This window comes from Aythya ferina (assembly GCF_964211825.1).
Source record: "Aythya ferina genome assembly, chromosome: 1".
In the NCBI taxonomy this organism is placed as follows: domain Eukaryota; kingdom Metazoa; phylum Chordata; class Aves; order Anseriformes; family Anatidae; genus Aythya; species Aythya ferina.
In genome coordinates, this window is record NC_140296.1 from 62,546,124 (window position 1) to 62,571,742 (window position 25,619).

At 35.0% G+C, this 25,619-nt stretch overlaps 1 protein-coding gene across 6 annotated transcripts in view; it reads right to left on the bottom strand.

The window, feature by feature from the left end:
• The window catches only part of MYO16 (myosin XVI), a 376,631-nt gene that overhangs the window by 106,526 nt on the left and 244,486 nt on the right, over positions 1-25,619 (bottom strand). For all 6 annotated transcript variants that reach the window (XM_084526026.1, XM_084526029.1, XM_084526030.1 and 3 more), the window contains exons 17-23: positions 25,424-25,535; positions 21,491-21,608; positions 20,660-20,731; positions 19,913-20,054; positions 11,079-11,151; positions 1,374-1,526; positions 600-800 (exon numbers count right to left, since the gene is read on the bottom strand). In XM_084526026.1, coding sequence (XP_084382152.1) covers positions 600-800; positions 1,374-1,526; positions 11,079-11,151; positions 19,913-20,054; positions 20,660-20,731; positions 21,491-21,608; positions 25,424-25,535 — 871 coding nt within the window. The remainder of the gene's footprint in view (positions 1-599; positions 801-1,373; positions 1,527-11,078; positions 11,152-19,912; positions 20,055-20,659; positions 20,732-21,490; positions 21,609-25,423; positions 25,536-25,619) is intronic.

A 25,619-nucleotide genomic window follows, 5' to 3' on the forward strand; every position in this document is an offset into this window, starting at 1 on the left:
CAAAACTGATCATGCTTTTCCTGTGAACATTGCAGAAGGGGAAATGCAAAACATTCATCCTGTTTTATGGCAAGATTTAAAGCCACAGCATGTTCTGAGATTAAAAAAAAAAAAAAAAAAAGTACAAACATATTTTATGTATGATTGCCAACTTGCCAGAAAAAATGTAGGGTTTTTTTTGGCCAGATTCATGCTGGTATCCATGGTATCTATATATGTGGCACAGGACCTACAAGGAACCTATCCTGTTCTGGAACAACTTCTGAAAGCTAAGTGACAGCCAACTAAAATGACATTAAACATTTATGCTGAGATATCTGAATCACCCCTCTTCTTCATAAACAGCTTACAGAAAATACAATTTAGGATACAGAATTATGTAGACTGAATCCTGCCACAAAAGTCCTGATTAACATTTACCTATTCATAACTTTTCCAAAAATACACCACAGGGTACACACCAGCAATTCTATACATATATTGCATTGAGATACAATCTCAAAATTCATCATTGGAATGTGAATTGTTATTTGTAACCAGAATTTAGACACGCCACGCAGAATTTGTATTAACTGTGTGTTATCATTCAAACAACTTACCCTCCCAGCATAATGCATAATGGTGAAGGTTGCACCCTGATCCTTTGGTGCAAGGTTGCCATTCCCATCTTTTGTGGAAGAATAAACTGTATTTGTGTCTGATGTATCCAGATAGGACTGAATGCGTTTAGAAAGACTCTGTTCCATTGACCAGTTAGATTGGCTTTCTTCATCTAGCATTGACAAAAAACCTGATGGTTTCTGAAATAAAAAATAGATGTTTTGGTTTTATGTAATTTCAGTTGTTCCTTGCGAAGTAATACAGCTGGTAATTTAATAAAGATAAACATATCACTTACTACAGAAAGAAAAGGAAAAAAACAGTATAAATGTTCTTTAAGTCTCAATGTCTATGCATATCAGATAATTCAAAACTGATCATTATTGCTGATCTTCTAGGAAACCGATTGGGCTATGTCCTTCTTAGAAGTTTTACTCCAAAAACTTGCTCCAGGCATAAAAGATACTGCCAAGTTTACAACAGAGATTGGTTGGTACTACAGCTGCAGTCAGGACATAACATGATACACAAATGCTACACATGAATCAGTATGGACAATGTCTTTCTGTTACATTTTCTTCAACCCTAGATCATTACAAATCTGTTAGCCCTCAAACTGCAAGAGCAGACAACCCTCTCCATGGTTTCTTTAGTCCCATAACCTTCTCTTTAGATTAAAAAAAAACAGGAAATGTAAACAAAACTTCATATTAGTCTAACACACAGAGTACGTGATGTAAATATACATGATGTAAAGTGGATCTGAAAACTACCTGAAAGAAAAAATCCAAGGCTGCAGTATGGTTTCCAGGAGAATATACTGTTTCCGTGGTAACTCCCTCTTGTACACATTCTGCTTGCTCTTGTAGGAAAAGTACTTCATTGATATACTGGTGTATCTTCTCATTGGTCATATTGACACACAGCTATTGCAAAATGAAGAAAAAAAATAGTATTAGAAGTTTACTGGATTCATCAGTATAGGATTTACTGCACATCTAATATTGAATTTGATGAAATGTCAATTCACAACGTGTTCTCTCTCTCTCGACCACATATTAGGGACCCTTGGGAAATTTACATTTTAATAGCTATTAGTATTAAATTGGGAATAAACAGTTTTCTGTCTGCATAATTGTGAATTCTACATAAGAATTATCAAATACCAGCATTATGAAACAGTGCAAATTTACTTTAATTCCATTGACTAAAGTGGTGTAACTCTAAATATATGTTGTACACTCAATATTCTTCTGCAGTTTATATTCAGGATGACTACACAGATGCAATGTGCTTAAAAAAAAAAAAAAAAAAAACAACAACAACAACAACAACAACAAAACCTGCATATTTGGTTAATATCCTGATTTTGTAGTTAGTTTAGTATTAACAAATACGTTCAAATTCTGCTTCCACTTATACAATCACTGATGTCTAAAACAGTTTCTGAAAAACTCACTGTGTTTTGCCCAAATATATCATATAAAACAACTAGGAATATTTTACTAAATGCCCCTCTGCATTTTATTGATATTCTAAAGGAAAGTTGGCAAGAAAATGGTCTTCCATAGAAAAGTTCAAAGTCTGCAGAGATAAATAATATAAAAACCTCTCAAATATTTTCTTTGATTGCCTTTTAAGACTTGTAGTGCCACTTTTGTAAAATAAATAGTTTAATAGGAATCTGCTTTTCAATTAAAAACAGGTGAGGGTTGTATCAGCTTATTCCTGGACCTTTCGTATTTTATTCAAAGTTCACAATCTTCGAAGAAAGTAAACATTTAATAACTTTGCTGAATAAATCTTGAACTGTTTTATTTACATTAAAATGGTAATTTTAGTGAGATATTCTAAAATCTCTTCCAATGCTATGCTATCACTAAGAAATTAAGAAAACAGAAACTCTTAGAGGGTTGGAAGAACCCTTTATATGAGGAATCATGCAAGGAATAACTGGACAAAGTCTCTTTTCACATTAAACTAGTCACATATTTGTTTTGGCGATAAATTCTATCTTCCATGAATAAAGTGTATAAAAGCAATTCCACCAGCAAGTCATATTAAAAAATATGAGATATTTAGATCAACCATAAAAGTACATGGTTTAACATTCAGGTAACGGAAACGAACCCAAGTAATGTGTAATAGCTGCCTGAATTTTCCATTAACACCTCACACTAGTATAGTCAAGTCACTTGCTCTTCAATGAAGTAGGCTAGTGTGAATAACAGCAAGAAATAAAACAAAAACCAGATTTTATAACCAAATGTCTGTTACTAATTGTCCTTACCAATGTATGAAAGTGCAGACAAAATGGAGCCTCAAATACTACCAGTATTTTTTAAAAGAAGGATTTATAAAAACTCAGTTATCTCGTTTTGTTAACACTGAAAATATAAAATTCACTTATACTATTTAATTTTCTTATTGAAAGTGATTTTTAACTTTGATGCAGGCAAATTTAACTTTGAGGCATGCTTTGCTGAACATTTTCCAAACTCAAATTCTAATTCCAAAATCTTTTCAGAAGCTCCTTAACATTATTTTGGAAGGCAGACATAACATTGCACACTTATACTACACAGGATATGTAAAGCCTCAACTTGACACATGCTTTTTTTTTGCTATACACATGCTATATTTGAAAATTTTACTTTTTATCATTTGCAGTTATCCTAAAACACATAAAAACAATTGACGTGCAGCAAAATTATTAAACTAAACAAATTCAGCTGGAGAGTAAGAATGTCTTAGTCAAATCTTAAAAAGATCTGATAAATAATATTGGTTTCAACTGCCAGTAGTGAAAGGTGTATTATTTTGTTAAACATTCACACATAACACGTTGGGCTGGTAAAACAAAAAAAATATTCTAAGTTTTACAGATTGGTATATTATAGTGTACATTGATGTGCTGTTTGGTAACAAGCAATGTTGTCATTCAGATAAGCAGGCTGGTCATAATGACAATAATATGCTGCAAACCAGACTAGAAAGCAAGCTCGAGTTATTATACAAACTGCAAGCTGCTTTGAAGCTGCTCTGTCTAGCACTGGTTGTGAGCAGCAGCTCTGCAGAATGAGCATTGGAAGACCAGCTGAAAAGGGCTGCTGAAAAGCAAGACGCTCTGATTGCATCTTTCTCCATTTCAATGTTTTATACAACCTGCTGAGAAAAGGTGATAAACAGAATGTTTGAAATTAAATGCTTGACACAGGTTGCTGCAATAATTAAAACAAAATGTAGAAATCTGATGAAAATGAACTAAGCTACTTTTGCTAACCCATCTTCTTTTGCTCTGTTATATGAAGTTTATATAAACAATGATGTTTTCTGTCCAAGGGTGATATATAAATGTGAAAAGTTCAGAAAAACACATGCATTTAATTTCACCCATGCAAATGAGATGGAAATGTAGTAGTAATTAAAGAAAACACAATTTTTAAACAAAAAATAAATGTTGTGGGAATACCTCTTAGCATTCTATATGTGCTTTTCTTTGCAGAGTTACTCAACATAACCCATAGTGCTTCTTGTCATTAAACATGGTTAAACTATTTGTCACAAGCCTCTTACTGGCTTCACTGTATGTCTCTTCTGTACGAAATCTTCCTTTCCACCTATCTTCCTTTCTAATCCTAACTCACTACCATGTCTAGGTGAAAATAAAAATACAATTTACATGTCAGTCTTCATTAAAAAGTACTCCTAGAATATCACTACAATACAGTGAAAAAAGGCCAAGTAAAAGTATTTAAACAAACTGAACTTGAAGTAGCATCCAAACTGTAGTATTCAGAAAAAATATGTATAGTGCCATTTAGTAAAACAAATAGGTATTCATCACATTATACAGTATTAGTTTGACCTCTCTTTCTTTACTGTATTTGACCAGTTAGTAATATTAAGTATATTCAAAATTCAAATTTAGGTAGGAGACCAAAACTGTACTGTATCCCAAAGACAGAAAACCACCTATCACTAATGAAAATTTCCTGTTTCCTTGCTCCTCAGTGTATAGAAAACGCTATTTGAAAAAGCATAGCAAAAAAAAGGGGGAGATTTGTGAAAAGAAACCTTGGTGACTATTAGACAGTGAGGTTGAGATGGATGTGATCACCCTCTGCAAAACTCATTTACTTCCTTAGGTCATGGAGAAGCATTGAGTAAAGTTTACACCTTTCAAATCAATCTATCAGGGCAAATGTTATAGGCCAAGATGAAGGAGCTACAATGCCAAGTTTAATTTGTAAGGATATGCTCTATCTTTTCTCAAAAACACAATTCTGAGATAATAGAAGGCAAAATAATCTTCTATTTACTGAGTCTGGATTCCAAAAATGTTTTTAAACCTAAGGTAGGTAATCACTCAATCCTCAGAATTATCTTGATGACTGTTCCCCTTTGCATCTGCTACCCTGGTGAAAAAAAAAATAAAAATAAATAAATAAATAAAAAGATCATCTCTTTTCCCTTTTAGTATTGTGTGTGACAGTTACTAGACTCCCACATCTTTTATGTAGAGTACCAATCAGAATATTTTTAATGCATTAATAACAACACTATAAACCATTACATTTCTTCCTTTGCCTTTTAGGGGCAATGGGATTTAATATAGACTTCCTGTTTTCTGTGTAGCTTCAACACAAATTCAAACGTAGTCCTTCTGCCTCTCTGTCAGAAAAATTTTATTTCACTGGGAATTCATGTTGTCCTGGGGTCAGTTGCTATTATATGTTCCTCAAACAAATTAAAACAGAACAGAATGCTCTGCTGAAATTCTGTTGTGGGTAGCTGTCACCTGGAAATCCAACAAGGAAGGGTCTACAAAGCCCTTTCATAAAGGATACGATTTCAATGCAAAGTGGAGTATCCATCCACTTGACCATGAACACATCAGAATATTAAACAAACAAGGAAACAAACATAGTAGCAGGTTTTTCCTTGAAGGAATTTGGAATTAGAGATATTGAAATAGTTCCAAGTGACTTTTTCACTCTTACTGCTGGCCAGCAATACTGTAGGATATAAAGGGGTGGGTGCTGCTGTGAAAAAGAAGATACCGGTTAATAAAAGTCCTTGCGCAGCATCTCACCAATCACAAAATGAATCTGGCCGGGAATCTAAATTTTAGATTTTATTTTCAGCCACAAAGCATTTACTGTAAAGGATTAAAGAAAAAAAAAAAAAAAAAAGTATTTTAATGTCAGGTACGTGGTGAGCATTTTGATGTAGCCAGCTTTAAAACTGAGTAACACTGGCTTTTCAGTGGCTTGCTTGAATCTGCTGCACAGATAACAGCATCCTGCACAAATGAAAAAAATATGTGCAGAATGAAAAATAAAAAAAAAGACAAAGAGACTCACAGGGAACAAGGGTACACCATGACAAAAGCTATACAGAGTGAAAGGCTCTCAGGAACTGGGTAGAGGAACAGATTATAGCACAGGTTTGTCAGACCCCTTGGGAGCACTGATTTTCAGGACCCTACTCAGCCTCCCCTGGGACCTCTACCCACACTTTGTCCATGGGCCCAGTTCCTGTCCCAGAGACACCACAGCAGTGTCAGTTTCCAGACCCATCTCCCACTGCTCCTTATGGCACCCCAGCCCTGGCTTGCTGCTTGCTGCATCAGGGTTGGCGACAGGTCCCGTTACCAGCCCTGACTGCACACCATGTTCAGACCCCAACTGATGGTGCCCATCAGGGCGGGCATGGCCGGCTCCCTGGTACCAAGGGGGCAGCTGTCTCCTGCTGCTCCCTGACAGGGATATTAAAATCCTGTGCATGAAGGCTAACTGGACCACCGTCCCATTCATCTGTGCTCAACACAAGCAAATCCAATTTTTTCTGCATAAAATCAAACATTGGAATGCCCTTTGGACTGCCTGAATGCAGACACTTGTGTATGTGACCTCCCATCTGCTATCACTGAGACTGTAATGACTGTAGAAAAGTTAATTTATGTAACGTTTATCTATTCATGCACATCTATCTACATAACAGGCAACATGACCTTACATTTAGATAGCTAGAAACAGGCTCATGGCTGAGGGAAAATAATCAATTAACAAAAAACGTTATGGCTCTTTTAGCTGGGGAAGGTGACATGACGAAATCAAAGGAGGTCTCAGCAGAGTTAACTAAAGAAATAACCCACTGAGAAATTAAGATTTACAGCACCTAATAATAAATGTAAGCTAAAATTCCTGTGAACATAGCTGGGTTGTACAAGCTCTTTCACTTTACTGTAGTGACTTGGAACTGAACTGAAGCCCTGAGTGGAGCAGGCAATTCTGTTTGCTCTTGGAGTCAGCTGACTCCTATGGCAAGAGAAGTGCAGCACCGTGCTGCTACAGGAGCCATGCTTCTCCCAGCACTCTGCTGCATCACACAGGTAATGCTGCACACACTTTAATGGGTATTGAGTAGAATGGGAGTCAACAGACATTTAACTATTTCAGTAACCTTCAGTCCTAACTCAGATAAATTGGTTGTATTTCCTATTAAAAAAAAAAAAAAAGAGAAAAAAAAAGTTATGATTTATACTTTCTTTGCAAAGCTTAAGAGGACTACAGAGGCAAAATACCATGCAAGAGCTAAATACGTTATTTACCACAAGTTAAATACTTTTTCATTTTACCCCTTGACAAATATCAGAGAGGAAAATCTCTACTAGAGTCTGTTTTGATGAGCTGGGGGTTGGCCTCTTCTCACAGATAACTAGAGATAGGACTAGAGGGAATGGCCTCAAGCTGCACCAGGTTGGATCAGGTTGGAAATGCAGAGAAATTTATTCTCAGAAAGAGTGGTTAGGAATTAGAATGGGTTGCCCAGGGAGGTGGCAGAGTCACCATAATATTGGTGGTAGGTGGATGGTTGGACCAGATGATCTTGAAGTTCTTTTCCAACCTTAATGATTCAATGATTCTATGATCAGGCTTGCCATTTCATTATGAAAATTCATCAGGCTGGTCAAGCATGAACTGCCTCTGATAATCCATGCTGACTTCTGCTGATAATTTTCTTCTCCTTCATGTACCTGGAAATGGTTTTCAGGATTAGCTGCTCCATCACATTTCCTGGGATTAAGGTGAAGCTGACTAGCCTATAGTTCCTTCTGGCCCTTGTTGAAGATAGGAGTGACATTTGCTTTCCTCCAATCTTTAGGCACTTCTTCCTGTCACCATTACTGATCACAGTCTATCAAATGTGGCCTCACAAGGACTTCTGCCAGTTCCAGCACTTCTTGGTGCATCCCATCATGGTACATGGACTTATATACGTCCAGTTTGCTTCCAATCTCCATATGCTTCCTTTTTGTGTTTGAGTTTGACCAAGAGATCCTGCCCAAACCACATTCCAGTGTGGTTGTATATAAAGCTGTTCTGGAACAGCAGTTATACAGCTGCTCTAGGAAAATGCTGTTCCCAAGCTAATGATCATTGCTAAGAAGTGACTGTAAATTGTAATTGGGGTGAGCTGAAAGTGTAGTCATTTATCATAGCTCAGCTGATGACCAGTAACTCACCGACTCCTGGTAATTCAAAAGCTTTCAGCTTTCATTGAGCAACAACTCCCTCAGAATACAGCTTCTAAAAATATTGTGCTCTGTTTTTAAATCTGTGTTGTAAGAGTTTCATACCAGAAAGCCCAGCTCTGCTCACTATCATTTATTCTATAAACTCATTCACTAACATTGTTTCAAAAATAATCACATACTATTTTTGCTACCATGTTTTAAATATAATATATTACAGATACATGTTCCTACATAATGAAGGCTTACTAATGCATGCCAAGTGCAAGCAAAACTTAACACTTAAATAATACTACTTTTAACTTCTAATACCTTCTTTTTTATAATCATCTATAAAACTTTTCTCCTTGTAAACCATCAGCCACACTTTTTTGCCTGCAGAAGTTACCAGATTCTTGTTGTAGACATAGTTAACCTTACTTTTCTAGCTCTTTCACACCTTGTCCTGTGCATTGTTCATAAACTGTTACCAGTCCAATTCTTTGTTTAACGTTCCAACACACTCACTGGAGTGATCTTGTTGTTCTACTTGGTTTATTCATCTCTCTCTTCCTGAAATGTCTACAAACAGTCTATTTAAACATATTGCTTAAATTGACATATGACTTAATACCATATTGTTCTCTTAAATATTATATTAAAATGTCTACCAATTAACCCAATTTGAAGTACCAGCAAGATTCACACATCTGCTTGGAATGTCCCAAGATTTCATAAGTCAGGGGATTTTAAGCGTTCATGAAAATAATTCTGGTTGGTTTTTTTGTTGCTGTTGTTTTCTTTTCAAGAAAGCAGGCAAACAGATATCACAAAGAATTCCTTCTCTTATACTATGTTGAAACCAAAGGTTAATTTCCACCAAATTACTTTTGCTATGCCATTTTAAAATATATTAATCAAAATCTAATAAAAAAGTATTTTCTGTGTCTCCTCCACTGTTCAGCTGCTAGGCCCATTTAATGTTAACGTTCTGCAATCACAGGCCTTGACACTGGGCATGTTTGCAGACATGATGCAATACATTGCATGAGGACCCTATCTAGGCTAACACACCTGTTTATCAACAGGGTTAACGAGCCCAGGCAGGATACTGAGCTAGGTTAGACAGCTCAGGCTCCTGAGTGCAGGCTGTTTGGGGTATGTCTGCACAATTGCATCGTGTGGAGATACAAACTGCTTCTGTTTGCTCATACTGCAACCTATTGCTTCAGGAATCTGATGTGTTAACCACATGACAGAGTCTTCATAAAAATGAACTCTGTAATTCCCTCACCACTGTTCTGTCTTTTAAGGAATGCAATTGACTAGTTTCTGATGTAATGACTCACAATGTTACTCAATATTACTCAACAAAACCCACTCAGTCCAAGGAGAAGGACAGTCTATGTCTTCTGAAATGTATTTATAAAAAATAAAATAAAAAATCAAACTTGACCTTGAAAGTACCTTGCTTGCTATGCAGAAATCATAAAATAAACTACTTTTACAAGTTTTTCTGTTTGTATCTCCTCAAGCATCTTATGTAGTCACTTAGCAGAAAATGGCTTACTCTAGAAAGTGGAATTCATGGTATTTTATCAGATGTCTGTTACAGAACTTATATATGTTTCATAAGAAAAAAAAAAAACAGAACAGAGCCAAAGGGAAAAAAAAAAAGGCCCAAGGCACACTCCTCTCCTTTGAGATTCTTTTAAAAGCACAGAATACGTTTTATGGGATTTTTTTTTTTTTTTGCATGTTTTTGGTCCATCAAAATGTTTCCTATTTTTCACTTGATATTTTCACCTAAAGAAGATATTCACACAGAGTAAATGACTCTGAACATTGGCATGCATCTGTAGGATTCAATCCAACAAAGTTTTCAAGCTAGGCAAAACTGTAACAGCAAAAACAGTTTTGCAAGAGCAGAACTGGAAATATGTGTTATTGTATTCTTATATGCTATTTTGAAGGCAGAGGTTTTATGCTTTTGGACTTTTGGAAATTGTGTGGACAAGTAAACATTCCACACATAATGAACTGAAGCAGTACTATGACTATTATTTCACTAGAAAAATAAAGTTGAGCCATAAAACAATGGATTAACTGAGATGAATGGGCAAATTCTGATTTCAAACAATAGTAAGTCCTTTGTTGCCTTTGTTGTCCTCTTCCTAATGCTTTAATTTTCTTCTGCTGCATAAGAGAATGAATGAACAACTGAACAATAACTTACTTACACATCTTCAGCGTGTTGTATAGAGTTGCTACTGCTTTTGGAATATGCACTTCTCAAGAACTTTGGTGTTATGAGACTAGTGTCAAAGGCGGGCAAACAGTTCTATCACTTTCAAGAAATGTTTGATATTTAAATGGATTTTCAAACATTAATTGAGATGAAGTTTAATTTATTTTTCATGGATGTAATTCAACTTTAAAAAAGTCTCCTGTTGAAGAGTCACACAGAGGTGAACCATTATGCACTTAACATAATGGAGCATTTTCTTTTTTTTTTTTTTTTTTTTTTTTTTTTTTTTTTTTAATTCTCTGTAAAGCATCTGAAGACCTTTTGATCTTTCTCCCAATCCTGTCTATTGTCATCCCATTCACTGACCTAGCTGAAGTATCACTTCCACAAGCATGAAAACAGACAACACTAAGTACTTTCCTCAGGTTTTCTTTCAAGGCTGATACTACCCCTCTTCCAAATCATTATGATACATGTTTACCAGATTCTTTTAAAATGATTAATAGCACTAGAAAGCCTGGATTTTAATTCAGACCCATACAGGAAGACTAAGAAAAATATTTTAAATGCAAGTTTTCTTCTCCTTGACATTTTTATTCTGATCAAAACACTTCTTTTGGCTAAAAAAAAAAACCAAACACAAAAACAAAACAAAACACATTTACAGATGAACGACAGTTATAATAAATTCAGCAAAACAAAGCTGCTTACCTGTTCAAAAGTATTCTTTTGAAATTCTTCAAATCCAAAAATATCCAGTATTCCAATTTCAAATATCTGGTCACTGGAAAAAAACAAACAGACAAACAAAAAAACAAAAACCAAACAGATAATAAGAATTCAAGAAAGATGATAATATATCTGTTGTTTCTGACAACAGTACTTCTGCTCTAGGATGAAAACAGCCTTCATTTCAAAAACATGGTATGAAACACTCATGCAGACTATATATACAACATAACAACCAACATTCGACCTACCAATCTACAAGCATAAATAAAAAAATGAGGTTTCAGATTGTTTTAGGACAATTAAAAAAAATGCTTTTTTTTAAATTCAGATTCTAAAGATGCAGATATCTATTCATTCAGATGAAGAATAGCCACTGCGGGAGTTTCAAAGTTGCCTGGTTGCACTCAGTCACCCCTTTCAGCTTCTATTTCCCCAACAGTCAGAACTGCTCCTACTAAATGCATATCAAGGGAAACCCTTTAAGCCAACGTCCTCACGGCCAGCATCAAGCAGAGGTTATGAGCTCAGGCTGCACAAGAGGTTACATCTCCCAGGAGAAAGAACAGTCAAGATTTTGGCATGAAGAAGACAGATGTTTCTTTTTTGTACATATAAAAAAATGTTTGTTGGCTGTGCATCTGATTTGTCATACACCACTGTATGTATTTAGGGAAGGGCTTTTACTTAGGGCTTGTGGAAAGATAGGTAGGTCCTTTGGAAAATCCTAGGTAGTCACCTAGGATTTGAACAGGAAAAATTGGAAAAGGACGGAGGTGTTATTACTCTGTACTTACTTGGGACTAAGCCATTGTCATCCAGATCTGGAGAAGAACCTAAGGTCATTAACAGGGATTAAAATTGATGTTTTGGTATAGTCTATTGCTTGCTTTGGAAGGATTTGAGAAAATTATATGAAAGGGCTGGGCTTGCTGAAGCTGAGCTTTTTCTTCATGTTCTTCACATTACCATTAGAGAGAGAAAATGAAAAGAGGCCATTAAAAAGTTTCAGTTTGCCTATATGAATGCATTGCGACTTTCTTCAGTGTGAAATGATCTGCTAGCAGGATGAACGACCTTCCACTATAGACTTCCACTTCCACTTCCAATAGATCTCTTGGAGCAGGAAAAAATAGCAAAGGAAAAATCTTTCGGTTTCATGAGAAAGGATATGGACACTTTCTAAAGCATATGAGTTTTCCTTTCTCGTTTCCAACATAATTTGTAAATGTATGAGGTTGCATGCATACAAGTAATATTGCAGCCTCCTGCTTCTGAGATCTAGTTTTCCTTCCATATTTTTGCTTCCTGTTTCACACTTCTTCTCTGCCTAAATCTATGTGCATACCAAGATATAAAGGTAAAGGAAAAAAAAAAAAAAAAGTGATTCACTGTCAAAGTACTTCAGTACAGTTCTATTATAGTCAATAAAACATTACCATTCAATTAGGCAAAGATCCAGCCCTGAAAACAAATCCTATATAACAAACAAAACAGTAAAATAATAATAATAAAAAATGACTACTATAAAACAGACTAGAAAAAAACAGTCCTCAGAGACTAATAGAGCCTTCTTCAGAAATGATATCCATGAAGTTTGTCTTCATTTCTAAGGCATACTAGTTCAACGCACTACTGATCGTCACGAGACTGGCTATATGCATAAATGTCAGACATTGGACGTTGCATAATAAATCTTGTCTAGAATGACTTTGTTGGGCAGAAGAGGTTATCATGAGGTTGATTAGCCTCCAAGGGAATTTCTACAACATGAAGCATAAAAATATATCACTACCTCCTTCTCTGCGTGTGATTTAAATTGTGTTTAAAAATGTAAGCCTCATTCTCAAGTGTTACTGATTAGGGATGGATGTGCATTCCTTGTCATAATGTGTTTTCAACAAGACTGGTCCATTTTTATAAAGAATTAAACATTTTAAAAATAAAGTACCTCTGAATAACATTCAAAAGCCAGAATTATTATGTTGTTTGAATAAGTTCTAGAAAAAAAAAAAAAAAAAAAAAAAGGAGTTTGGAATTTCAAGATACTTGATAGGTTTTCATTTTTACTTTAGTGTTTTGTTATTAGCTATTGCCTTCCTCATAAGAAAGTGTAACAGGAACTGCTAGGCAATACAACACTGAAATATCGCGTATTTCACAATTATTAAGATCTACATAATGCTGATGCAACAGCTTACCCCTGGATTTGAGGCTTGGTTGCTTACATCCCAGCTGAGAGCCATGATTGTTATTTAGTCAAATTAGTCTCTCTTTCTCAAGAAATACGTAAACATTTGCATAAAGAAAAGTGAAAAACAAACTGACCTATGGAAATATTATAAATTAGGCAAAACAAGAACCTAGTGCTCTAGTTTCTAGAACTCCCAGGAAAAGCCTTAGCAGCCAGCCTATTGACTACTTCATGTAATATTCTTTATCAAAACGGTGAGATTTCCATGAAATATTTTGATTTTCATGGAGATGTACTTTTTTTTTTTTTTGTTAAACAGGAAAATATGTCAGTCCAGTATTTTGATGAACTTCACCTGATAATCTTTGCCTTGTATTATTAGAAGATGCACACACTACATGAAAAGAGCTGAAGGTTTTACCTAATTAATATCTTGGCTACAGGGCAAATATAACGAACAAGGCTCTGTATCCCTAGAATAGTGATAATTTATTATTGTATTGTGGGTTTATATGCAAAATTTCACTGAGAATGACAGTAATTTTCTGTACTAAATATTGCCCAGTTTTGCAAATTAAATAGCAACAGACAGGGCAACACCAAATTAAATGTTTTATTTGTAATTACATATAAAGATTGGCTTTATTTTATTTTTCTCTGTTCTATACTACATTTATCCTTAGAGGGAGGGTCCATATATAGTTTCTTGGGTAGCTGTCAATCATATTAATTCCAGTAAAATTACTTTTCTTAAATTAATCATAGCAGAGATCCCCAAGGCAGAATAAAGCATGAATGATCCTATGTTTACAAATGAAAGGGCATGTTGCCCATGTCCAAAAGAACAAATATTAGAAAATAGCACTTTTTGTTCTACATTATTCCTTTATTTTACTGTACTTTTTTACTGGTTTATAAACATCATTTACACTTTTCAACATTATTTCTCATACATTCAATATTTAATATGTATAAATTAAATAGCTATCATAAGATACAGGGGACTGAGATTTCAATTACATTATGTAATATTATGTGTTTATTTGGAAAGTAAGAGAAGATTATGCATTTGTATTCTGTATGGAAATGAGATTCAATTATAAAGTAGTACTTTCTTTTTGTGTAGTATTTATTAATGTATTGGTAATATGACCAATTTTTTTTCAGGTTTCACAGTACTTTTTTAGCATAAAAATTAGGAAAACAGTAGTTTGCCAATATTTAAAGAAAGTTTCCATCTCTGACACCACTACATAGCTGTGAATACTTAAAACACACAATGGACCTTAACTACATCTGATTTGATTTTTGTTATTTTACAAAACAGCCTTTCAACCAATAATATTTTACAATGTCTCTGGTTTTTCCTTTTTCTTCAGAATGATTCCCTCTGCATATATGTTCCTCACAGACTAGAAACACCTTTTGATCTTGTACACTTAGAAGTTGCATTGTAAAGAAACTGCATAAAAATTCTTGGCAATTCTTAAAAACAATACACATATACCAGACATCCTGTCTGATGATCTACTGTCTTGGCAGGTATCTTGCCATTCATCAAGAGATACTTTTAACCCGTTTGCCATTTCTGGTAGAGGTGAACAGAATTCCCTTTACAATACTTCTGACCCATCATTTCAGACAAGCCTACAGGATGTTATTTGATCACTCTTTTTTCATCCCAGATGGTTTTCAGCTCTGAAATCCATAAGGTTCATTCCCATTTTTATTTTTCATAATGTGCCTACGCAAAGCAGTGAAGTGAATCTGTTGAGGCAGTCTGATCTAACATGTCTTTTCATCTGCCCCAGATATAATGTTTCTTGCTCTTCTTCCAACTTAGGCTACTAACGAGGAAGGAAACTAGTTCACTTATGTCTGATCTGGATAAACCAGATGCAATAGTGATTAATGACTGAATATTTCTAGGGTGAGATACATAACCAAGCCTTCAGCTGAGAGCTGCCACACTCAGAATCCTACTTAGACCCCCTCAGTGTTCCCAGGAGGACAGATTACACCTGCTGTCATAAATACAGCACCTGAAGGATGCTCATCAGACATGGGCTGATGTACAGTTGTAAATGTTCTTCATCTCAAAAAGTTACTCAAACAAAACAATTTCTGAGACTTTTGAGAGCAACTTTTCTGAGATTTTTGTTTAAATTCTGATCTTTTTTTTTTTTTTTTTTTTTTTTTCAGAGACTTGGTGACCTTTCCACATCTCCCAGTTATTTTACTCAACACCTGCCATTTTTCTTTTAACGTTACTCTAACCAAGTGTGAGAGGTACAGATAGGCAGTGGATGGACACAGTAAAAGGGAATACTGACTCTGCATCTAACAGACATTTCCTTTAGTAACTTGACAAGTATGGTAGAAAAGAAGAAATGCTTTTGTTAATAGACTCAAGATCTATAGCCCTCTCATCACTAGCACATACACTTCTCTACATACACTTTTACCTTTAAAGCAAAATCTGCTTTAAGACATGGTGCTGTCTTGCTTAATAAAACTCTGGAAATGATCCAGACTGAAGCAGATCTCAAAATATGATATTACACAGAATATTGTATGATCTCAAAGTAATATTACACACAATTTTGCATTAGATGTTTTGTATTGTTTGTATGTTTTAAAGTTTCCCCTATGTTCACATACAGACAGTTCTCATTATGTTGTGGGCTCATATTCTGAATAGGAACTGCCCCTCTTCCTCCTGCATTCTCTGCATGCTTTTATGGGGTTCAATAATAGATGAATAAAAGTTTTAGTGTATGCTCAGATTTTTATTTTTTTTTAAGTTGGGCAGACTTCTGTTTCAGAAATATCTCACCCATGATCATAGTATAAATCAGATGAAGTGTATTAAAAATTCAGTGAATGAGACTTGGGAGATCTTTCCTTTGCCCACATAAATGTTGCACTGCTACTCTCTGGCAATACTCAAACTGCACTGGGAATAAGATTACATGGCCAGAACACACAAGCTTTCAGAAAATACAGATATAGGAATATTCTATATGCTATATTTGAAAAAGGAAAGTCCTATGGCTGACCTACAGACAGAGCACCTAGCTGAACACTAGCATCATTTACTTACCTATAACACAGCATGTATATTGGCATTAGCCCCATCTTCAGGGCACATAACAGAGAGACTCTTTGCTAACTAGGTAAAACAAAGTGCCTTCTTCTTAATAGCAGACAGGGAAGACAATATCTAGATTTTCTAAAGCAAAGACATCTAATTAGCTTGGTTTTCATAAGAAAATAGAAAATATATATATTTCAAAAGAGTTCACAGGCATTCTTAAAACTCCATGAATGCAAAGTCCTGTTAAAGAATAAGTCAAGCATTCTTAACACACCATCTCATGATATTGATTTACTAATATTTGGACCATCAGATCCAAATTCCCTAAAGTGCAATTAAATACATTGAAATGCCACATTTAGGCAATCCTGACAGCTCTAGTCTCTTTTAGCTAAAAACAGAAAATCAGCATATACATTTGAATGGAAGAAAAACAGAAGTCAACTTTTAAGAGTTAACAGTCTTGGGAAAAAGATCACATAGACGACTTTTAAAATGATAAAATAATTGGACTACAAAGTCATTGTATGAATGAGTGAACGTAAGTAGTAATCATTAGAAAAAAAACAAAACGATAAACACCTGTGAGAAATTTTCATAGCTTTCCTGTAATTCCATTCTAACTTCCAATTACAAAAAACAGTTTCTCCCCAGTGGATTTCTTTGAAAAAAATATCAAGTAAGATGAATAAAGTAATCAATTTCAAAGTACTTTGCAACCAGTACAAACTAGCATCAATGGCTATAAGTTAGTTCCATCTTGACTTCTTATGAAGGCAAACAACATTTCTGAAGGTGTATTATTTCACTTTACATTGTCATTAAAAACCCTTAGTACGTATTTATTGAATGGTATTATAAAGTAGTGCATTTGTTGGATTAGGGCAACAATTTTATTCTCTATACTTTCTATCTCTAGGGCATGGTCTTTGCAGCTTTTCATGAAATCATCTCCCCTTCCCTTAGATCTAATGGCAGTCATCACATTTACTTTGCCTGAAACCAGCCACAAGCTGTTTCATGGTAAATATAAATCAATATTAATGAAAAAATCCTAGTAGCTTCACCTTAAAGTTAAAAACAAGTAACTAATTTCCTCAAAAATGTCAAGGTCAGAAGTTTCTTAGAGTTACCAAGCCAATAAATCTAATTTTATTGTTTCATAAATTCTCATGGAAGTAGAGTTAAGCTACCTCACAACAAAACAAGAGAACTGAGCTAGAAACGTTATTGCAGATTTGTGATGAGGGTTTCATCCTGTCCAGGAAGTAGTAAATGTGCAACTCTCTAGCCAGGAAATAAAGCGTGGCCTGAAATCTGTCAGCCTTATTTAGCCATGATAGTTGAGATCTTTGGTGGATTTTTAAGTACAGGTTTATTAAAAGCACACCAAACTGGAGATAAAAACTGTTAATTGCTGGATTTGCTCAAACGTATATGAAATAAATCCAAACCACAAATCACAGATCCAGGCAATGACTTGCATTAATCCAAATTGCATCTTAACCTGTGCTATGCCTTGATTTACTATGACAGGTAAATCAATATGATTAGTCTGGACAAAAAGAAGGCTGGAGATGGAGGGAGGTGTTTTCCTATCTCAAGCTGGCAAATGCAACTGAGGTTGAAATATCAATGAGGGACAATTAACTTCATTTTTACTTAAAATAAGCTATTTGTCTTCAAGTTTGGAAAGGGACCTTAGGCTGAATTTGGCCTGCTAAAATGTAATGTCTTGTCAGCACTGCCAATATATCTTTAGCTTATTAGTTCCCATTAGCCAAGCTCAACAAAGAATTCCACTTTTTCAAGTATATGTATAATAAAAAACTATTGCAAATTCTTTGTTCCTGACAACATCAAACAGCTGTTGCATTTTAGCTAGGACTTACAACATCACACAGCCTACAAGTTACCAGACGGGTGAAAATAATTTCACAAAGAAATATTTCCACAGGTCACCTCAGGCACATATGATTGTAATAAGAGGAGAATACAAGGTAAACAATTGACAAACTGACTTGACTTCCAATATTTTAAGATCCTGTGATATCTAGAAGTCACATTACTGAACAACAGAGATACACAACACCCTACTTTGAAAAAGTGTGAGATGTGGAATGTCAAAATAGCACAATTTCACATTTAAAAAAATTTCAAATATTTTTCAGAGATTTTTAATATGCTGATTCTAATTTTTTTTTTCCTCAACAATCACTACAAATGAGCTCACTGTACCTCAGCTGTATTGTTGTTTGAGACAGACAAGTGCTGAGCTAAGCCTATAAGGTACAGGAATGAATGGGGAAGAATTGAACATGACCAATGCCACTGTCCTTCCTTATAAACACAGTATTTCAAATTAACACATGGATTGGAAAGTAGCTTTAGCTTGATTGTCCAGGTGCCTGCAATTCTAAGGGGCTGTACAGTCAGAAACAGCAAATAAAAACATTCAGGATTACTGGAAAACCTTTCCTTTGCCTCCAGTGGGAAGGTAGGCATTCTGGTGTTTTATACAACTAGGGAAAGCTTTTTTTTTGTGCAAAACACTCTGAGGTTCTCAGGTACGGTAGCCTTTTCTTTTAGTCAAGATTAAAGAAGAGAAATGTGATTTAGTACTAATTGGTCTACAAATATGACAAGAATAAAATAATAAAAAATAATAACTGCAAAGTCTTCGAACTTAACAACTCTAGAAGATTACACCTGATAAATATTTATCCCTTGAAGCCAAGCCAGATACAGTTTAAGGAAAAATTATTTATTCCTTTTTGGAAGTCCCACATCTGTCTTCTGTGGATTTCCATTTATCATTAATGCCAAGACATCTTGTACCTGATGTTCATAAGAAAGTCCACCTGCACATATGAGATGCTAAATCTTGGTTAAGTCACATACATGCATATGCTCATCTAATTAGGTCTCCTGTCTTAGTTTGCTACTTTGATTATACTGAGATTTCTTTTTATTTTTCTTTCCTGTTTCTTGACTGTGATGCATATTTGACAGTGATGCAGGCTAATTAGCATTCTTTTTTTTTTTCCACAAAACCACATTGGATAGCAACTTGTATTCAATAGTAAGTGAAGTTTAAACATTCATTTTAATGCCTTTGAACAAAATTCTGTTTTTAATAACCAGTGCTAAGGTCGAAATTTGGGGGGCAAAACTAGCATATTCTGCACAAACCAAACATCAAGCAGATTTTTGCTTTTTGAAAGGCTTACTTCATTCTGTATTGTCAACTTTTAAAAGACTACTAACTCTAACCACCAATGCAGATAACTGTATTTATATATATTGGCTGAATTATCATATTCAGCCATGTGAACAAGTAAACAAACAAACTTGTAATTGAGGAAGCAACTTGAAACATTCCAGGAATGACCAGTGAGCATTAAGGATTCAAGTGTCAGTTTCATGCTATCATAAAATGCATTAAATGATGGCACCATGTTTCTATTATGAATTTGAATTTGAACAGATAATGACACAGATATTAGTTTGTAATGGTAATCATACCTGCCAGTCTCATCTTGATTTTGGAGGTAGCAGTTGATTGTGTTAACTAGAAAGCTAAATAAACGACCATATAGAGATTTTGCCAAGAGATCCCGGTAAAATTCTGCAATCTCTATAGTGTGTCTCCGTACTATTGTGTCTCCTAAAAGAGAAATCAGAAAATAGAAATAAAACAATTTGTAAAGCTTGCTTTAAGTAATTTTAGTTACAGTAAGTCCTTCCATCCATTTTACTTCTCCTTTGCCACAGCTATACAAAGTACTAGTTTCTTTCCGAAGCCTCCAGTGAAAGATGAAAGACTATTAACACTCACAAGATCTTCAGTTTGGAAACATGAAGTTCTTTTCAATAGAAAAGGGTATGCTTATCACACACAACTAGCATTTTACTGAAGAGAACTTCTTCAAAACTAGTGTTTTTAGGGACACTCCTGTTGACTCTAGTTCTTAGTATTAACAACTAATCTGTCATCTTGACATACTTGTAAGATTAATAAAGCTAGGAGTCCACAGTGTCAGACTGTAAAGCTCCTTTGCTCCATGTTATAAAGACAGTTCTAATTCAGTGGTCTGATCTGACATATTGCATGGTGGATAATCCTACATATTCCTCAGAGAGAGGAATTTATTTTTCATGAGACCATGAAAAATAAAGAACAAAAATTATCTGCTTTTAAAATTCTCAAATCAGAAGGATCAAAATGACATTAGGTCTTATCTATGAGAATGTAAGCTTGGAAAAGATTACCTTTAAAATACTGAACATCAGTTGTTAAGGCTGAAGCAAGCTCATCTGGTGAAACCTGCAGCATCCCTGCCACTGAAACAAAAAGAGAATTTAAAGAAAGAATTTAAAGAATTTGTGCTGAACTGCGTATTTCATTTTTATAATAGATTTTCTTATGTAGATGTTATTTTTTGAACAGTGAAAGAACCCACACATTAAAGAAAAGAGCGCTGTCACAGGAGTAATCAGAATTAATGAACATATAAAAATGGATTACTATAATCAGCACTTTGTGAAGTTGGAGTGTATCTGGATATTACATTACAGCTCTCTTTCCTCTTTAAAGATTACTCAGGACTTTCCACAGTGCTTGGCAGACTTTCTCTCCTATTACAGTTAAGGTATGCTATTTATTGACAATCTGTATCCATAAGCCACTTTGAGGAGATTTATTAGTGACCAACAGGGCAAACTTCAAAGCATGAAAGCATGAGACCTTCTTAAGACACAGATTTTGAAAGGAATTTGATTCAATGCAAATTGTTCAGCTGTTGACGAGCAGCACAAGAGTGTTTTAAAAGAGGGCTGCACAAAGTGCACTGTACAACTTCTTTTGGCAAACAACACCATTAAATCTGACATTGAATTGGATAATTCGCAATCCTAGCATTTTATTTAGTCTCATAAAAATCTGGAGTTTATAAAACATCCAAGTTGATTGGGTGCTTGTCTTCCCACAGCTCCAGAAGCTGGCTGTCTCCCTGGAGCTGGGTTTCCATCTGTCGGTGGCTTGGCGCAACCTTCCCGATGCAGGGCCAAGCAGGCAGTGCCGGCAGGTCGTGTCCCACTGACCTTGCTCCAGCAGCTGCAGGTCCGACACGAGGGCTGTCTCGGCATCTGTCAGAGCCGTAAAACGAATGTCTCCAAGATGCAGAATTGCTGAGAGAATCACAAACAGGTTCTCCACCTCCTGCATGTGTTTCATGCACAATTAAAGACAAAGAAGAGATCTGTTGGGCACACTGGTGAAAGGCAATGCTCTATTGAAATGCACATTCTAGTAGTTTATATCCTTGCCACTTGCTAAATTAAAAAGTATTCATGAGATAACTATTAACAGTAACTTTTGGATTTACAAATCAAACTGGAATCCATATAGGACTTAAAACAATATTACCTTTTTAACTTTTGTTTTAATATAAATCACATTAACTACTGAGTTTAGAAACATTTTTACAGTGTGTGTAAAAACACTGAGATATCTTTACTGGATGAATTATTTCTGCAAAAAATAAACATATCTTCTCCACAGAGAATTTCCGTTAAGACAAATTCTCTATCTGGGAATAGCAAGGTCTGTTTTTTCCTCAGCCAACTGCATTCACAAGCAAAGCATCTAGCTTTAAATTACAGCAGGTTCTTGGTTTCTAGCACAGCTTTTCCTACCAGGATTGCAGAAAGAAAAGATTGGAAGGAAACAAAAGCAACCCCCTTGCTCACACACTTACCCCCCACGATTGCATGCTATCTTCAGATGTCTCTAATGTTCTGAAATAGAACATTATGTTTAAGGGCTATTTTTTCCTGGCCTCATTATTACCACACCAAGAAGAAAGCAAATGTTTTTGTTTCTTTGCTTCTTTTAATGTTTTTAAATTCAAGCAAGTAATTAAAAAATAAAATAAAATAAAAAGATCTAAGACACGGAAAATGAGTGTTCTTCAATGTTTTTTAAAGTCAGTTATATAACAATGGTGTTCCTTTAAAATTATAAAACAGGAAATCTGATATCCACCATATCATTGCATGGCATTATGTATAGCAAATTTACTTGAAATATTTTTTTTTTAATATTATATTTAGAGCCTGATTCTACTGAAACAGTAGAACTGACAGCAAGTCCCACTTACTGGAATTTGCAGGGTAAGATTAAAAAATACACTGCAAATGAAATATTTTGACAGTACATTCCCTTTACTCTCTGGTGTCTGCAATTAATTCTGAACACATTAAAACTAAGCTTGGAGAACTTTTCATTTGTTTTCAGAAGCTACAGGTTAAAAAAAAAAATATTTTTTTAAAATGCATAAGTATTTCTGTGAAACAGACTACAGGGTCTGATAGTTTGATTCCTGAAATTATACTTTAAGACAAGAACTTCAATCTCATACCATGTGAGATAGACGTACATAGGGCAACAGGATATTTTTCTGTTTCACAATCACAAAGTTGGAGATTAAAAAAGATACCAAAACAAGATATCAAAACAACCCAATACGTTGTTGCTCCTTTTTACAGGCAAACTTTGAATAAGATAGCTCTTACCACAGATGAGTTGCCACACTAATCTGGCATTCACACTAGGGTGATACACCCTGCTTCTTGCTCTTAGGCAAGATCGAATGCCATATTAGTAAAGCATAGTTCTTGCTTGTTAGCTTATTCAGAACTGGTTTGGGGATGACTGTACTGCACTGACTTGCAGGAGGGGGAAAATAGCTGTTTATTTTGGTGGTTTTGGTAAGGCATCAGGTTTAGTTCAGGTTCCAGAGTCTCAAACACATTTGCATTGTGTTCTAAGATGCATGTTTCCTCAACTTTAAGACAAGTTTTTTATAGACATTAAGGTACTTTGTAGGATTCCATTAAAGACTGTTTAAGAATATTTATGCTGTTCTTCAAAAAGATAATCTATTATTGAATGTGACTAGACAGTAAAGGAGTAATACACACAAACCTCTCCATGTATCTCAGAAGTAATGGGTAGTAATTTCAGGAGACATGTTTTACCTACATTATCTCTTTCTAATATCCAGCACAGGAAATCAGCCTGCAGTACTCTGGTACTCCACAGATATCTAGTTCACTAAATGATTATTCTGATGCTACTTGGATATAGAGGAGTCTTGAAGCTTGTTTATGCTTCTGAGATGCAACATACCTTCCTTTCAAGAACTCTAGAGGGTAGTGAGGCACTGGCACAGATTGCCCAGAGAAGCTGTGGATGCCCCATCCCTGGGGGTCTTCAAGGCCAGGTTAGATGGGGCTTGGAGCAACCTGGTCTGGTGGGAGATGTCCCTGCCCATGGCAGGGGGGTTGGGACTTGGTGATCTTTAAGGTCACTTCCAACCCAAGCCATTTTATGATTCTATGAACTCAAAGTGAAGTGAAGTGATGGATCCCAGATACTCCAGTTTTCTTGTACAATTTTCTCAGACTGTTTCTGCAGGCTTCCAAATGTGATTTATTCTGCATTCTACTGTTTAATTATGAGCCAATGCCTTTCATCAATGGAACAGGAAGATTAATCAAAGTACTAGAGATGAGCTATCATCTGTGAACGCTGAACTAAATGCTGGGTTATTGGAAAAGCATGGAACTTCTGCTACTCAATACTACAGGTGCAGAGCTTGAGACGTAGAAGTAAAGAATAATTCTGTTAAATATGGACATATGCGTTCCACTTCATACACAGCCACATGAATATTCATGAAAAGAAAAAGAAAAAGAAAAAGAAAAGAAAAGAAAAGAAAAGAAAAGAAAAGAAAAGAAAAGAAAAGAAAAGAAAAGAAAAGAAAAGAAAAGAAAAGAAAAGAAAAGAAAAGAAAAGAAAAGAAAAGAAAAGAAAAGAAAGGAAAAGAAAGGAAAAGAAAGAAAAACAAAAAACCACCACCATTGTTTCTTTATATTAAAAGGTGGCAGAGGTTACCAAAGAACATTTGTTACTACCTTAACTAGGGAATACAAATAACTATACGATGCACAATCACTGCAGAAGTTACTCTACCTCACACCTCAATAACAACTTCAGCACAGGGTCACAATTTTTTTGCTGATGATCCTTTTTTATTACAAGCTTTGCCCATCTGTCATCTCTTATGATAATCTAGCATACTGTCACATAAACTTTTCCCCAGCTTTTTTCTTATGGTGCTAAGTATCATGTAGGGGTGAAGAAAAGATTTTACTTTTTTCTGAAATTACTGTTGCTTACATATTTGTTTTGTAGAAGTGTCCCAGCTATAGTGTGCTAGATAGCATATATATATATATATATATATATATATATATATATATAAAATATGCAGAGTCTGTTAAATATTCTAGTATCTTGAAGGGAATTACACAGTTTATATAAGCTCTTATACTCAGCCCTCCATTTCTTCTGATTCCCCTCACACCTCTGTCCTCCAGAACCTTTTCTTGATGGATTTTCCGAATTATCTTCTTCATTAACATTTTAGGATTGATGACAGACATCAGACCTATCTTCTTGTTGCTTTCTGGGGGTTAAGTCAACTCTTTCAAGTTACCCTGCTCTAATTTTATTTGATAAATATATATTTATTTCTTTTCAGGTGTTGCTAGCAAAGGCATTTGGAATGTGTGTTTCACAAAATTAAAAGGGACAGGAAGATAATCAGGAAGGGGAAAAATTCCTGTGGGTTTTATGAGGTTTCTGTCATATGGGATTTGATTGTTTCTTTTTATCTATGCAATTTAATTGTTCAGAGCATTATACCTTGAAGCTGTTTTGTGAATCTTTAAGAATGAAAAAGATTTACATTGTTGGTGCTGTGTCTAATTAAAAGTGATTACAGTAATTTCCCTGGAGTGAACTAGTACTGTAAATTGTTTCAAGGTCCTTACCAACAGAAAAAAAATGGAAGACAGAAAGATGCTTCTTTCCCCCACAAAAGGTTATCAGTGACAGTTCCTTACAACCTGCTTTCAACTAAGTAACACTGATTTTAGCTGTAAATAACATAAATTTGTGTAACTTACCAGGCTATTGAATCCCATAGCACCTAGAGCTTGTCTTAACCCAGCTAATTTCTCCCTGTTTTGAGGGTTGGCTGTTAACGTCGTCTCTTCTAGCACATTCTGGTTTAGATACCTGCATAGAAGAAAACTGGCATATTTAGTATTTCAATGCTGGTGCAAAATCAAGTTGTTCAGGTTAAAAGACAACTTTTCTCCT